Source organism: Mirounga leonina, unplaced genomic scaffold, assembly GCF_011800145.1.
Source record: "Mirounga leonina isolate KUSES-001 unplaced genomic scaffold, KU_Mleo_1.0 Mir_168, whole genome shotgun sequence".
Taxonomy (NCBI): domain Eukaryota; kingdom Metazoa; phylum Chordata; class Mammalia; order Carnivora; family Phocidae; genus Mirounga; species Mirounga leonina.
In genome coordinates, this window is record NW_023270426.1 from 37622270 (window position 1) to 37639726 (window position 17457).

At 35.2% G+C, this 17457-nt stretch overlaps 1 protein-coding gene across 6 annotated transcripts in view; it reads left to right on the forward strand.

Annotated features, from left to right (window-relative positions):
• Window positions 1-17457, forward strand: part of IPO11 (importin 11) — a 210834-nt gene that overhangs the window by 120071 nt on the left and 73306 nt on the right. For all 6 annotated transcript variants that reach the window (XR_004680925.1, XR_004680924.1, XR_004680926.1 and 3 more), the window contains 3 exons: window positions 8403-8498; window positions 9388-9501; window positions 15946-16067. Coding sequence is in view for 3 of the 6 variants with exons in the window: in XM_035014503.1 (XP_034870394.1) it covers window positions 8403-8498; window positions 9388-9501; window positions 15946-16067 (332 nt within the window). In the remaining 3 variants the exon portion in view is untranslated. The remainder of the gene's footprint in view (window positions 1-8402; window positions 8499-9387; window positions 9502-15945; window positions 16068-17457) is intronic.

The following is a 17457-nucleotide window of genomic DNA, read 5'->3' on the forward strand; positions in this document are numbered from 1 at the left end:
GTAATCAGAGGCAGTAGAGCAGGAGAGCGCGGTAGGTAAGACTGTGGACCGAAGCGAAACTGCCAGCGTTCGAGTATTGGCTCTGCTGCTTCACAGCCGGGTGCGGTGAGCGGCCTCATCTCTGCCCCTCACCTTCTGGCTAGAACGTGGGGATGAAAACTTCACTTGTATCCTAGAGTTGAGATGAGGATCCCAGGGGCTTACACGTATAAGGCACTAACAACAATGCCTACCATGTAATCACGTAATATTAAGTGTTGGCTATTTTTACCTAACTGTATAATTAAATAGTTGTCTAATTATATAATCTCCCTTCGGGGCAGAATAGGCTACTGTACTTGGAGGCCAAATAATTTATTTTGGTTGTTAACATTTTGGGCTGTAAGAAAAAACAAGTTATTCTACCTCATCTTTTGACCATTTCTTCTAACTAATTAGTGTTTATTTAAAAATAAAAAGAATACATTAGTTAAAACTTCAATACTAAGCAGGCTATTTACACAATGCTAGAGCTTTATTTTTTATCAAGAATTATATATCTCAGCGGCCCTTTAAACAAATAATACATTATATGTTAAAAAGAAGAAGAAGATAGCAGGCGGGGAAAAATGAAGGGGGGAAATCGGAGGGGGAGACGAACCATGAGAGACTGTGGACTCTGAGAAACAAACTGAGGGTTCTAGAGGGGAGGGGGGTGGGGGGATGGGTTAGCCTGGTGATGGGTATTAAAGAGGGCACGTTCTGCATGGAGCACTGGGTGTTATATGCAAACAATGAATCATGGAACACTAAATCAAAAACTAATGATGTATGGTGATTAACATAGCATAATAAAAAAATAAAATAGAACTGTAAAGTAAAAAAAAAAAAAAATTAGTTGTATTTAATTCTTTCTTGCTTTCCAGAGTAGTAGCACAGTCTTTTAAAAAACTTTTGTTACGAAAATTTCCAAATTTATATAATGTATAACACCACCCTTACAACTTTACTGGGAAAAAAAAATCTTTTTGCTTCTCCTTTTTCCTTTGATGTGAAAGAAGGTGATATCATTGTTTCTTAATTGTACCTAATAATGTTTGATTTAAAAATTCAGCGCAAATCATTTATCATGCAAGTATACATTAAAATAATTTGTATCATTTAACATAAGTTACAGATTAAGCCAATTTGTAGATATGCCAGCAGGAGTTCATTGATAGGATATAAGGACTTCAATTAAAAATTGGCCACCTAATAACATTTAACACTATTTTTGTGTAAGCATTGCTATAGCTAAACCAGTACATTTTATTTGAAATCTCAGAAACTGGATTTTATTATTTAATTGATGATGAATCCTAAGAGTATGCTAATTATCATGAATAAATTACTTGTTTTTTAAATCAAAGAGTATTTTAGGACAGTGGTCCTTTTATGCCTGTACTTGAAAGCTAAGAGAACTCAACATTTTTGTCTTTTTCCTATTCTCAATGTTCCAGTAAAGGTGTAATAATAATAGTTTTTAATATTAACTCATTATTTTCATGTTTAATACCTCTCAGATACTGTTTCTTAATATAGTATGCCATATAACATTTTTAATATATTTTTGGCTAAATGTCACTGTTATACTTGTTTCTGACAGTATCTGGAAGTAAGTGCTTTGTTCTTTGAAGCAGAAAATTACAATGTTACGAAAATTGGATAGAGAGATAAGTATGCCTGCTTTTGGAACAAATAGTTAAGAGCAAAAATAGGCTTTATTATATTTTGTGAGTCAGAACAAATTATCTAGGTGAATACAATTATATTCTAAAAATACTCAAATTTAAATTGTTAACATCTCTTTAATTTGAAATTTGTCTGTATGTATACATACCACTTTGAGTTTAGAAATCTCTTGTCAGGTCTTATCAAGTAGTAATGAGCCAGGTTGCTTTCATTCACTGTGGTAAGGCTTACTTAAGATGGCACAAATATTTTTAAGGTACAATTTATTCTGTAATAATAATAGTAATAGCTAATACTAGCATTTACTACATGCTACACATTTCTAAGCACATAACATAGAGTTCATTCAATCCTCACATAAACTTATGATGATGGTACTATTCTTTCCCCCATTTTACAGATGAGAAATTAAATCACAAAGAGGTAAATACCTTGTCCAAGGTCACACACCTAGTAAGTATTGGAGCCGTGATATAAATGTAGGCTTTCTGACTTCAGGATCTATGCTATTACCACCTTGTTTGCAATGTAAGCCTAAAACCAGAAAATGGTTTGAGTGCAGGACACCAGCTAAAAGCCTGCATTTTTTGCAGGGATTTTACTTTATTTTATTTTATTTTATTTTTAAGATTTTATTTATTCATTTTGAGAGAGAGACAGACAGAGAGAGCACAAGCAGAGGGAGAGGGAGAAGCAGACTCTCCGCTGAGTGGGGAGCCCAATGCAGGGCTTGATCCCAGGACCCCGAGATCATGACCTGAGCTGAAGGCAGACGCTTAACTATCTGAGCCACCCAGGCACCCTGACAGGGATTTTAAAAACATGGTCTGTTCCAAGTATATTTAGAAAAGGGATGGATTAAAACCAATATGTATAAGTTTAATTTGTAATAGCAAAATGCTGATAAAAAATAATTCATAATAGGTAATAAGATGAACCATACAGAAGGGTACTGTGCAGCTTAGAAAGAAACGAAGACGGCCTTTGTATACAGTGTTAGTGTTAGAGTGATTCTGAGACTATAAGCAAAGACCAGTGTCTAGCGTTTTCTTAAGTTTGAGGAGTGCAACCTACAGAGCGATAGAAAAATAAGCCAAATTAATAAAGGTGGTCATGTGGGCAGAAGACGGAGAGAGGGTAAAAGGTTGATCTTTTAGGATGTGTATCTGTTTTTTACTTCGGTTTTTGGAGCCAAATAGATATTTTACATGATTTAAAATAATAAAGTAAAAGCAGTTCCTACAGATGAAAAACAAGCTAAAACATTTGAATCTATTATTGTGTTGGTACCATAGCCATTGGAGAAGAATATTTCAAGTAATTTTAGTATATAGTATTTTACATGTGGATCCCTGGTGGGATAGGTAGAACAAAAAGAAACACAAGGAGATTAAAAATTGCATTCAGAGTGTTATTGTTATTAGTAAATATTCATATGGTTATTTTGAAACCCATAAGTATATATGTGGATGTTATATATATTAGAAACAAGGTAATGTTGTTATAATCTGAGAGTTTTCAATGTAAGAGAAAGGCGGAAATATAAAATCAAAGAATTTATGTAAAATGCTGTAATGTCAGTTGGATTTGGTGAATTTATGTTACATACTTTACAGGAAAAGAAAATAGATATCCTAATGCTGTCTAAGTAAAAGACCTGAAACAGTGTCAATCCAGTGGCAGTAAATATCCCAGAACATAGATTGTGGTCTGTAAACACTGTTTCCTGCTGGGTGAGTCCAGAGTTCAGACAAGAGATACTCAAGATAAACTGGAGAGATCTCTTTGTGCCAGAAGGAAGAGAAGGTGGGATTCCATCAAAAGGATGCAGGAATCATTTGAAGGAGCTCCCACTTGGCTAATGATGGAACAGTTTGAGCATCAGAATAAAACTAAATTGATTAAAATACATCAAACAAGCTAAAATCCTAGAGAACGTAATGATTCCCCTCCCAAGAAGAGTAAGCTATGATTTAAATTCTATTAATAACTATAAATTACCTTACTTTTAAGTATCTTTGATTATATCAGTTGTCTTTAGAGTTACTTGCTTCTGGGAGCTGCTTGTCCATGTGAGTGTACATACATTTCACTTGAAATATATAAAATTGTTTTAACACTGAAGTCATTAGATGCATTTTTAGAAATTTTGTTTAGAATAGAAAGCACTGGTTGCTGATCAAAATGTCCAGAAGGATTTTGATTCTAGATTTATAGAGGAGCCTTCTTCAGTGGAAGTAGTCATAATTTGAACTCTGTGGTTTTTAAGTCAAAACTGCTATATCCTCCTTGGAAAGTGGACTGTAAAGTGTCATGTGTGGAAATAATCATATCTCAGGGTCATCACGTCCACAACAAAACCTCATTATTACTAATGGGACCACAATTGTATCCATTGGCCAAACATATAAATTAGGAGTAAGTACAACTTCTTCACCTCTGGTTAACTGTTCAGTTGGTCTTACCAGTTCTACTCTCTGAATTTTCTTTTGATTCTGTTTCACTACCCCTGCCTCCAAGTCTAATAATAGCATTTTCCTACATAATTTTTCAGAAATAATCTCATTTTCCCTAGCTATGGTTCCTAACCTTTTCGAATACCAAGATTCCATTTTAGCCTTGATATATCTGTGGATCTTTTATGCAATAACAACTATCTTTATATATAAAGAAAATGCATCTGACAGCTGGTTTGTATTGAATGATATACATGTTGGTGAATTTATATTCTGACAGTCATAATGATCCAAATATGTGATTGCTTCTCCTTTTCTCTACAAACATGTAATCTTAGGTGTTAATAATTTTTTTAAGTGTTATTTTCTTATATGCACTACATTCTTTGCCAGTAGTTTTTGCTCAGTATGTTCAGACACCTTGACCCATAGGGTATTTTATTACTTTAAATTACTTGTCCAAGTCTCTTCCAGAGCCATGCTGACTCTCCTGCCTTCTTCCTCCTCTCCAGGCTTGTAGCTTCTTCTTGTTTCTAGTGTCTTGAAATTTTACAGTGATGTGCCTTGATTTAGGTTTATTTTAGTTGATTGTACTGGGCACTACTTGGGCCCTTTTAATCTGGAAACTCTTTTAGATCCTTTAAAGATAATACACTATCTTCTCCTGTGGAGAGAGATGGTCAGTTGCCCAGATATGCAGATTTGGGAATATCTGGCAACTTGTTTCTTAAATAGACTTTTAATCAGTCTTATTTTTAGCTTTTTCCTTTCCCTCTTTTCCAGAGGAGGTCCTAATTTCTCTGGATTTTGATGAAAGGTAGGGAGAAGACAGAGATGCCATAAATTAAGTTGCTTCTCCACCCTGTCCATTGCATTCTTAGTTTTTAGCTCTCTCTGACCTGATCAGTCACTTTTGAATTTCTTCTTTATACCTTCCAGTATTCATCTCTCATCCCTTGGTCCTTTTAATGATTCCCCTTCCCTTTAAAATCCTTATACTGTAATTATAGTAGGGTATCAGGAGGGAATGAAGTTAAATATGCGTCTAGCCTTCAGCAGATGGCTTTATTTTCCATTCATACCTAAAATAGAGACTTTGTGATGACATGAACTTCTGAGATTCAGTTTACTAGCTTACCTACTACATCTTTTCCATCTTTATTCCAAATCTGTTTTTTTAATAAGCTTTATTGAGGTCAGATTTAATTATTTTCTGAACTTCGTTTCCTGTTGCTTTTAATCAGAATCTGTGATAACTTTTTATCCTCTTATCTTTTAGTAGATAGCATAATACTTGGCCCACTGTAAAAGTTCTTGTATTTTTTAACTTTTCTTTAGACATTCCCTTTACCTCTTGCTCAAAATTAGAGAATGCTGTCATCCATGGGTACTATTTGCTTACCTTGAGAATGTTTCAAAATGCACGGAGGTGTATTTGATGGTGATCATGTTTGGAGCATGCTCTTGGCACATAATGAACAGAGACCAGAGATGCTAAAAGCCCCTCGATGCATGGAGTAGTCCTGAACAATAAATCCTTGTCCGACTCAGAATGTCAATAATCACCCTGGAGAAACATTGCTACAAGTTTTAAAGGCAGCTTGGCTCTACCTTGAGATTAGTACTTGCTCATAACCCTCTCATATGGTGTCTGTTTTCATTCCTTCCCTCTTAACAGTGGGGCTAGAAGCATGGAAGATTCCTTCTTGGTCCTCATTGCTGCATCCTGACTACTGCCTTATCTTCCTAAAAAATAAAACAAAAATAAACAAAAAAATCTCACTGTGCTTGAATTTCATGCCGTCATTGTTATTACAAAGGGAAGCACTCTCACTTATCCTTCAGAATTTTCACCTGTGACAATCAGCTCATGATTGATAACCTATATAATTATATTATAAATAAAATAAGATTATTTCTCAATATATATGCAACAAGCTGTTTTTTGTCTAATTTATTGATAAACTTAACAGGTAGATTGATTTTTGGATAGTGAGTATATTTTTTCTAACTTACCTTTTCTCTAATTAAAAGCCATCCCTTTTTTTTTTTTTAATAATTAACACACAGTATACTATTAGTTCTGGGTGTACAATATAATGATTCAACAGTTCTGTACATGCTCAGTTCTCAACACAATAAGTGGCTCAGATGATTAAGTGTCTGCCTTTGGCTTGGGTCAGGATCCCAGGGTTCTGGAATCAAGCCCCATGTCTGGCTCCTAGCTCGGCAGGGAGCCTGCTTCTCCCTCTCCCTCTCCCTCTGCCTCTCCTGTGCTCATGTTCTCTCTCTCTCTCTCTCTCTGTCTCAAATGAATAAATAAAATGTTTAAAAAAAAAAAAATCCCTTTCACCTATGTCACACCACCTCCCACCTCCCACCTCCCTCCCTTCTGGTAACCACCAGTTCTCTGTTTTTAAGAGTCTGTGCCTTGGTTTGTCTCTTTTTTTCTTTATTTGTTTTTTTTCTTAAATTCCACACATGAGTGAAATCATATGTTATTTGTCTTTCTCTGACTTATGTCATTTGGCATTATACCCTTTAGATCCGTCTATGTTGTTGCAAATGGCAAGATTTCATTCTTTCTTATGGCTGAGTAATCTATTTGTGTGTGTGTGTGTGTGTGTGTGTACCACATGTTCTTTATCTTTTCATCTATAGGTAGAGACTTGGGTTGCTTCCATAACTTGGCTATTGTAAATAATGCTGCAATAAATATAAGGGTGCACATATCTTTTTGAATTAATATTTTCATTTTCTTTGGGTAAATAGCCAGTAATGGGATTACTGGATCTTATGGTACTTGTATTTTTAAGCTTTTGAGGACCCTCTATACTGGTTTCCACAGTGGTTGCACCAGCTTGTTTTCCTATTGACAGTGCACGAGGATTCCTTTTTCTCCACATCCTTGCCAATACTTGTTTCTTGTGTTGATTTTAACCATTCTGATGGATGTGAGAGGATATCTCATTATGACTTCAGTTTGTATTTCCCTGATGATGCGTGATGTTGAGCATCTTTTCATGTGTCTGTTGGATATATGTTTGTCTTCTTTGGAAAAATATGTATTGATGTCATTTGCTCATTTTTTAAAGGATTATTTGTTATTGTTGTTCTGTTTTGATTTTGATTTTTGTGTTGAGTTGTGTAAGTTCTTTATGTATTTTAGATATTAACCCCTTGTCAGATACATTATTTGCAAATATCTTCTTCCATTAGTTGGATTGTATTTTTGTTGTTGTTGATGGTTTCCTTTGCTGTGCAAAAGCTTTTTATTTTCATGTAGTTCCAATAGTTGAATTTTGCTTTTGTTTCCCTCGCCCAAAGGAGACATATCTCGAAAAATGTTTCTGCAGCTGATGTCTAAGAGATTATTGTCTGCGTCATCTTCTAGGAATTTTATGGTTTGGGGAATCACATTTAGGTCTTTAATCCATTTTGAGGGTGTTTTGTGTATGGTGTAAGAAAGGGATCCGGTTTCATTCTTTTGCATGTAGCTATTGAGTTTTCCAAACACCATTTGTTGAAGAGACTGTCTTTTTCCCATTGCATATTCTCTCCTCCTTTGTTGATTAATGGACCATAGAATCGTGGGTTTATTTCTGGACTCTCTATTCTGTTCCACTGATCTTTGTGTCTGTTGTTGTGCCACTACCGTACTGTTCCGCTTATTACAAAAAAAAACCACTTTCTTTTTTAAGGTTTTATTTATTTATTCATGAGAGACAGAGAGAGAGAGAGGCAGAGGGAGAAGCAGGCTCCCCAAGGAGCAGGGAGCCCAACGCGGAACTCGATCCCAGGACCCCGGGATCATGACCTGAGCTGAAGGCAGACACTTAACCATCTGAGCCACCCAGGCGCCCCCAAAAAAGCCAACACTTTTGAAATGCCTTTTGCTGACTCTAGTGTACCATTTTGTAAGGGTTATTTCTTTAAAATGCAAATGTAATAATGACAACATGGTACCTGTTATTAGGATGTGATTAATTATAATTCTATGTGAGATGTATAGCTGTATGTATTATACACTTCATATCAAATTTTATATCAAATCCATTTTTAATGGATTGTCTTGTAAAAGTGTATCTAATGCCAGAATATTGACTACTTCATGTGTTTGTGTGTATTCTGAGATTTAGTGTGTGATATTTAATACATTGTTTTCTTTACCTATGTTTTACATGAAGCAGTGACTTGGATTATTTAGTGTTACCAATGATTCTTTCTGGTTTTTAGGTTGTGGAAAATGCCCTTAAAGTGAACCCGGTATTAGGTGCACAAATGTTTCAACCGATTCTACCCTGTGTTTTCAGAGGTATTATAGAAGGAGAGGTAAGATTTCCTTAAGCTTCTAAGGATAGTAATGGACTCTAGGGTTCTACTTTTAATTATTTTCCTTCTTCATTGGAAAATTATTTCTTCTTTGTTGTTAGATATTAAAAGCTTTTCTTATTATTGGGTTGTTTTGAAGTAAATTAAGTAATTTTCAGGGTAGTTATATAGCTTGGCCTTTTCTTTCTCCGGAAACTATAGCTTCTTCTTTTTTTTTTTTTTTTTAATAATCTCTCACTTACATGCATGTATATTCATTCAGAAAGATTGGAAGCAGAGTAATGGGAAAGAATAGTGCTGGTTGTAGTACATATTGAATATATGAAAAATACCGGTTATTTTCTAAGTCAGTCTCTTTAAGTGAATCCACGTAACCATGTATTGTACGAGTATTTACAGTAATATAAATAAATAAGCCGTTTGTAAATATTCTTTCTGTGTTCCTCTGTCTTTAAAATCCACATTATATGTATATTACCTTGTATGACATATATTTAGAAAGTTACTTATAACTCAGGTAATATTGGCAGTATATCCTAAAGTGATTTTGAAGGAGAATATTATTTTATTTTTATTTATTTTATTTTTTTTTTTTAAAGATTTTATTTATTTAGTTGACAGAGAGCACAAGCAGGCAGAGCGGCAGGCAGAGGGAGAAGGAGAAGCAGGCTCTCCGATGAGCAGGGAGCCCGATGCGGGTCTCGATCCCAGGACCCTGGGATCATGACCTGAGCCGAAGGCAGCCACTTAACCGACTGAACCACCCAGGCGCCCCGGAGAATATTATTTTATATCCCTGTTGACTGTTATCATGTCTATGATTGTTCATAGTCATGTTTATACTCACACCTTGATATAATTTTATGTGTGCTGTATTTTGATTGTACAGAGGTATCCTGTCGTGATGTCAACATACCTTGGAGTTATGGGTCGAGTCCTGCTACAAAACACTAGTTTTTTTTCTTCACTTCTTAATGAGATGGCACATAAATTTAATCAGGAGGTAAGAATCAATTTACTTAAATTGAAGAAAGTCTTTTCAAATAAGGATTGAAAATAATTGGGGTAAATAATTTAAAACTCTTGTATTTAAAATTTTGTATTTTAAAACTTTAATAACTTACATTTTACCCATGATTTTGAAGAAGAAAGAAAAAAGAATCTCTGAATGGCAATTGAAATTTACATTTGTTCTCTTTCATAATAGCCAGTTTTATTCTGCTTAATTGTAGGATGGAATTTTGTTTCGTTTATGGTTGCAATTTTTTGTTTACTCACACTTAAAAGGAAACAAATACTTTACATATAATTATTTACAATCTTTGTTCCATTCCTTTATTGAGCTTGTTCTTAGTGTCATGTGATGAGTTTCCATCATAATTATTATGGGAAGTGACTTTCTCAGCAAAGGCTTATTTAAAAAAATACTATAACTAAAACCAACCACCAGGGTAAGTATAGGATAGGTTCTTGAGTGAGATGTTACTTGAGACTATATACATTATATTAAAATATGGTTTTTATGTATTAAGTCCTTAATCTTTTAAGATTTGTAAGATGTGGAAAGTTGAAAGTATTTGATGTCTTTAGAATGGAGGCAATTTGTAAAATCTTTTGGTTTGTGAAACAAAACTGTTTCCACTTTAAGGAAATCTAGAATAAGAATGTACATAGTTTTTTTAGAATTAGATTTTGATATAATCTAATTAGAAATCCTAGCCTTTGTTTAGATGAATAGATAGGTAAGGTTTTTCATTACCTTTATTAAATTTAACTGCGATGGGCTAATGTTAAAGTTAAGTGGTTTATTCAGTTGAGTTCAAAATTTGTTGAGGGGCACCTGGGTGGCTCAGTTGTTGGGCGTCTGCCTTCGGCTCAGGTCATGATCCCAGGGTCGCGGGATTGAGCCCCACATCGGGCTCTCTGCTCGGCCGGGAGCCTGCTTCTTCCTCTCCCACTCCCCCTGCTTGTGTTCCCTCTCCCGCTGTGTCTCTCTCTGTCAAATAAATAAAATAAAAATCTTTAAAAAAAAAATTTGTTGAGTGATTTTAATAACAGTATATTTAACAACAATATAAATGTCATGTATTAAATTCTCACAACAACCCATTGAGATAATAGTATTTTAATTTCCATCTCACATATGAGAAATCTGAGGCTTATAGAGATTTACTGACTTGCTCAATTTCACACAGCTAGTAAATGATGGCGTTGCTTTATATACTCCGGCAACCTAACTTCGGAGCCTGATAACTCAGTGACCACACTGTGCTACCTCCTGTCCGTCCTGGAACAGGCACTTTACACTATACACCGGAGACACTTGTTTTGACAACCTTAGAGTAACCTTCAGGGAAAAGAGTACTTGAATGGGCAATTTCACAATAATTGTATGAGTGTTATGTCAGAAATATGTTCAGTATGCTGTGGGAAGAGAAAAGGTATCTACTATGTTACATTTTTTCCAGGTTTTTTTTTTTGTGTGTGTGTGATAAAATACATAAAACATAAAATTTACCCTCCACAATTTTTAAGTGTATGGGTCAGTGCTTTTAAATATATTCATAATGTACAATCATCAGCACCATGCATAGGCCGCCTCGACTGGGCTTAATTTCATATTAAAGAGAAATAATGAACCGTGGCTACTGCTGGTACTGTTAGAACCCATTGGCAGTGTGAAAGATTGAGGAAAGAGCTGTTATCATTGGTTCAGACTTATTTCCGATCCTGTCTTTAGAGCACGGGCTTTTCATGGAACAACACCTCTTATCTTTTTTCATTTTTCATTACGAAGAGGACATTTTTTTTCCCTCAGAGAATTTGACAAAACATGTCAAGTCATCATATTTGAGTGTAGAGATGAGGGAGATGAAAGTGAATAAAATAGTATTCTGGTTCAAATGGCTACTTCTGACTGTGAGCACAGTTCTGAAGAACATCAAAAATATATGCAAGAATTAAATAGGGCTAGGCAAATGAGTTCCAGTAAATCTAGAGAGCTTTGAAGGAAGCAGGGATGTTGGAGAAAGATTTCTCTTTTCAACACTTGAAAACAGTATGAGATAGTAGAGTAAGTCAAGTTAAATTAAGAGTGATTTTCTATCTTTGGGAGAGGAGCTGGACTCATTGCAGCAGTCACCGTTAGAAAGGTTTGTCCTCTAAGCATTTGTTATTCGGAGTGTTTGAGAGTTGCTTGTTTATATTGAATGAATAATGAAAACTTTTTAGACTGATCACCTAATTGAGAGCTTAGAGCCTTGGGGTATTGAAGAATCATGGTTTGTTGTAGGGAAATTTACTAGAAAATCAAAGTATTTGTAGGCCCTTTTTTTCCCTTTTTATCCTGCGGGGTAGCCTCTCTTCAGGTATGAACAACTGTTGTGGAACTCAGGGTAGGGGAGAGGGCTTTTCCAATGAGGGTGTCTCACCATTCAGGATCTAGATTTTCATTTAAATCATCTGAGTTTATGTGGGAGTGGGAAAGGGGATCTACAAGGTTCTAGTTGTTCTTATACAGATTCTCAGTCAGTTTTCCTGTTTTGGAGCTCTGTGCCTCACGTCTGCCTTCTTTGTGGTCTGGGGATTGCAGGGTTCTGAGAACCAAAGCTGCATATCTTAGATTGTCATTCCCCTGGCAGGCAGCTTGGTTTCAGGCTTTTCTCTTCTGCCCAGTCACTTAACATTCTTTTGTCCACCTGCCATCTTCCAAACACTGTTGCCATCTTTACCCAGTGTAGTTTCTCTTCTTTATAGACCCTATGGGATTATTCCTTTGCTTTTTATATTTCTTTACTTTCATTGTAGTGGGCTTTCAGGGGGGTACAGCAAATGCATATTTTCAGTACTAAGATTGTTTTCATAATGTCTATATGCTTCCAGGGTAAATAACTTAATTATAAAGATGTAATAAAAATGTAGCTGAGTAATTTAGGTAATATTACTGGTTTATCTTTGTACAAAACATTTGTTCCATTTGTCCTGTTTAGAATTTTCAGACTTTACTGAACGTTTACTTCAGAGCAACCATGTTGAGTTTTCTAATTATATACATAGGGTTTTATCACTTCCTTGTTGCAAACCTCCTCAGTTCTGAGATTTCTTTTAGATCGAGGAGTAAGTCTAACCTCTCTAATGTAGGTTTGCCTACAAACACCTACTATAATCTGGTTCTTGACTCCTTTAGCCGCTTCTGGAGCTCATTGATCAGGCATTCACCACACAGAACATTTTTCAGTTTCTTGAGAGCACCTGTCTTCCTCTTGCTCCAGAGGCCTTGCATACAGGCTTTTCATTCCCTGTCCCACAAACACTCCCTACCAATCTCTCACCTTCTTTAACTTGATTCCTCATCTTGTTCTATTTTACCTTAAAGCTCAACTCCTCTGGGTAACTTTGCCTTAGTCTCCCAAGTTTTAGTTAGGTCTTTCTAGGTGTTCTTGTGGTATTGGGAACTGTGTATTTATCATCAGGGCCAGGTTTGGGTGAGACAAGTGAGTTGCTGAGAATGAGCACCTCCTTACATTTTGTACCTTACACACCTTTTTTTGTTTTATCCTTGTTCTGGCTCTGTTCATGTTCTCCCCAGGGTCAGCAGACTACGTATGGCCTATGGGCCGGATCCAGTCTACTGCTTGTTTTTTCAAGTCTGTGAATAAAGAAGGGTTATTATGTTTCTTATTGGTTGAAAAAATAATAGGATTTCCTGATACATGAAAGTTATCCGAAGTTTTGTACTGGGACACATCCGTGTCCATTTTTTACATGTTGTTTATGACTGGTGTTGGAAGTTGAATAGTTGCATCTGAGAACATATGGCACACAAAGCCTTAAATATCTACTTAACTGTCCCTTTACAGAAAAGGCTTGCTGATCCCTGTGTTCTGATTGCTTGTTTAATTAAAGTCCCCACAAATTCACTGTTCTGTGATGTTATTAAGTATTTTTATAATGAAAGAAATAAATAAGTTATAAATAAAAATAGACAATAGAGATACCTGTCTATGCTGTTGAATCTTTATTCTAACCAGGTACGTTATTGTAGCTTTAGTTGAATATATTACATTTTAATGATAACTTGATATTTGCTTTTATAATGGATAATGGTTTGTTTTTAAAATCTTGCTTACTAGATAATAATTGCAGTAAGTCTGGAGAACATCTCTACCATTTGTTTCCAAATTATATGTGAATTGAAGACTCGTGGTATATATCAGAAGTTACTGAATGGTAGTGTTTCATGGTTCCCTTAGTGTGTTTGTAATATTTTCACAGTGCTCATAGGCCAAAAGAAATAAAAATATCTAATAGTTCCTTCTATTAAGTGGTTGGGTCCAAACAGTTTAGTACGTATTTTTGTCCTAATAACTTAGTAGTTATTGAAAAATAATACACAAAAGTCTAAAGAAAGAATATCTTTATTTCATTCTTAAATATCTACAAATACTCACTAATGGAATATATGTGCCTATTGAGCACCACTCAGATTCTCTTGACTTCAGAATCAGTTTGGACTCCTCCACCTTCACTTTTTGTTTTACCTGGATTTCTGGGTAGTACTTTGTAAAGATAGGAAGTCATCACAAGGAACATTTTTTGCAGTATCTGACCAATATTTCTGTTTCTCTGAGTAATTGTAAATATTCTGTGAGTTCATTGTGGCATCTTAGGATGCAGCACACAGTTTGCAGAGCTCAGATATAAATAACTGTCTTGAACTAATTAGTGTTCCCTTGACTGTTTGTTTTTTAAGATTGACTGACTTATTTATTTTATATAGAGAGAGTGCATGTGGGAGCAGGGCGAGGGGCAGAGGAAGAGGGAGAGAAGCAGACTCCCCACTGAGTGTGAAGCCCGTCCTGTTGTGGAGCTCAATCCCATGACCCTGAGATCATGACCTGAGCAGAAATCAAGAGTGGGGTGCTTAACCAGCTGAGCTACCCAGGCACCTGTCCTTGACTGTTTATTACTTTTAAAAAATGTTGAAGTATTTCTTGGAAAATATGTAGATATGTAGAGGCATAAAAGTAGAAGAGTGTGGGAACTTAAGATTGATTTTAAGTTACCAAAATCCATGAGGTAGAGATTTTAATATTAAATGCTTTTTTTGAAAGGTGCTGTAAGTGGAGAAGTGTTTATGAGGCAAACCCTGAAATTCACAATAGACTTTCAGTCCGTATGATCAGTACAGTTGGTTGTGTTTTACTTTCTAGATTCTGAGTGTATCAGTCAAGGTTCTCCAGAAAAAATAGAATCTATTGGGTGTGTGTGCATGTACACACATCACATGCCCCTATACACAAAGACGAGAAAGAAAGAGAATAGGAGAGATACGAGAATGGTGGGGAGGGAGGGAGTGATTTTAAGGAATTGGCACAAATTATTATGGGACTGGCAAGTTCTAATTTTTTAGCGAAGCCTGGAAACTTAAACGGGATTTCTGTGTTACAGTCTTGAGGCAGGATTTCTTCTTTTCTGGGAAACCTTAATTTTTGGTCATAAGGCAAAATTCACCTGATTGAAGCCCAACCCACATTACCTAGGGTAATCTCTTTTCTTTAAAGTCAGCTCTTGGTACATTTAATCATATCGACAAAATGCTTTCACAGCAACATCTAGACTAGTATTTGACCATAAAACTGGACACCTTAGCCTAGCTAAGTTGGTAAGTACAATTAACCAGCACACTTTCTACTTCCGTATTATGATTGATTTATTTTTCTTTTTTTTTATAAAGATTTTATTTATTTATTAGAGAGTGTGAGTGAGAGTGTGCAAGCAGAGGAGGAGGGAGAAGCAGACTTCCCGCTAAGCAGGGAGCCCAATGTGGGGCTCAGTCTCAGGACCCTGAGATCATGACCTGAGCTGAAGGCAGACACTTAACTGACTGAGCCACCCAGGCACCCCTTATGTTCATTTTTTTTTAATATAGTATATAATGTCCTAGAAACTGACTTACTTTTTTTTTTGAAATTATGTACGTTGAGGTTGTAACCTGCCCTTTCCTCTGAAAGTAGCAACAAATCAGTCCAGCAAATTACACCTTAACATTTAACTATCTAATCATCCAATGAAATAACTGTAACCTAAGTACAAGTTGACAGTTTTGAAAAATGCATGTACTTTTTTAGTGTACCCGGAAGAATGTATTGGATTGGTGATTTATTAAATGAAATTACTAAAATCACTCATCGGCTGTATACTGGTTTTGAACAGTCTCTAGCTCTCAGAATAAACTGGCTCCCAAGATTAATTAGAGTCATTTTCTGGTTTTGCTCAAATTATTCCTTTCCAGCTCAAGGCTTGCCCCAATTTCTTGTATTTCAATTTTGTGGTTTGTTGGAATTGAAATTTAACCATGCCTTACGAGCCTCTAGACTTTAACAGTACTTATCCACAAGTAAATAGCATTTCATATATTTTGAGATGCCTCTTGCTCTTTTTTCAGATGGACCAGCTTTTGGGAAATATGATTGAAATGTGGGTTGATCGCATGGACAACATTACACAGCCTGAAAGAAGAAAACTTTCAGCTTTGGCTTTGCTTTCTCTTCTGCCATCTGATAATAGGTGAGGAAATGTTTTTTAAGAATTTGTTTCTTTAAAGCATCAAAATATTATCACCGTTTTTGGCCATTGGTATTGCTGCATGTTGCTGGGCAGTATTTTATGTATATGTGTGCTCATTTTGTTAGTAGATAATGCTGGGGCGGGTGTTGGTCTGGATCTAAAAAGATGAATGGGGGTGGTAGGCACTGCAGTTCAACTTGGTCATATTCATTTAATAATTTAATTTTTGTCTGAATTCTCATTTTTTTGTAATCAGATTTTACTAGACTTATTTTAGGTCCTTTTAAAATATAAGATGAATATGTAATAATATGTCAGTAGCACTTCATAAAAAGTGTCCTCCTAGTAATTCAAAAGAATGTTACATAATTCATTAGTTTTTTATTTTGGATTATCTCCAAAAAAACTTGCAAGTACTTTTTTCTCGTTACATCATTGAAGTCATTTTATTATAGTTTACAAACTTTGTTAAAATTCTCATTTCCATAAAGCAAATGCAAAATGCTTCGCTTTGGACGTTATATGCAAATATCTATTTTCTTTATTTTTACCCCTGTCTTTGGGAGTTTTGCATTATCTGCTTTTTTTTTTTTTTTTTTTTTTTTTTGGTACTTTTAAGTTTAAAGGCGTAAAAGCAGGTCTTAAGACTTGATTTTGTAGAAGAATAAACTAGATCATTTTGTCTTAGGGAACTTTCAAACACATCAATCCTAATGATAAATTAGTGAAATAAATCCAGTTAGCTTTAGAAATCCTTGTTAAAAATGTAGGTATTATTTCTAATATATTAGTTTGAATTAAACACATAGGTAATTGTTTTGTCCTAACACCATAATAATAGATACTGATTACTGAGCACGTACTGTATGTCTTTATATTTTGGTACATGTTTGACATTTATATCTCATTCAGTTTTTAATATAGTCCTGAGGTATAGGCATGATTATTTTCTTTTTATAGAGCAAAGAAATAACTTAAAAATGTAAACTAACTTGCCTAGTGTGTGGCATGTGGCATGACATAGGGCATATTTTGACCTGGGGCAACTGGATGCCAGGGTTTGCTCTTTTTTAACTACCAGGTGGTGCCCTTTCTGAGGTGGACATGCACAAGATCAATATATTTTTCCTAACTGTGAAATCGAGTGGCATTTTATTAATTTTTGAAAACCAAATTTTAGCTACCTGTATTTTATTGTTGTTTCCTTTTCTTCATGGATAAATAGTGACTTGAGATTATTCAGGCCTTTAAAATGGAAGTGTTAAAAAATGTGGTCTTTGGCAGTAGCCAGCACTATGTAAACATTTGTGGAATAAATTAATGAATGGAAAAAAAATATTAAGGTTAGAAAAGCACCTTAGGATTTTCTTTAATGTAAAGTACTGAAATT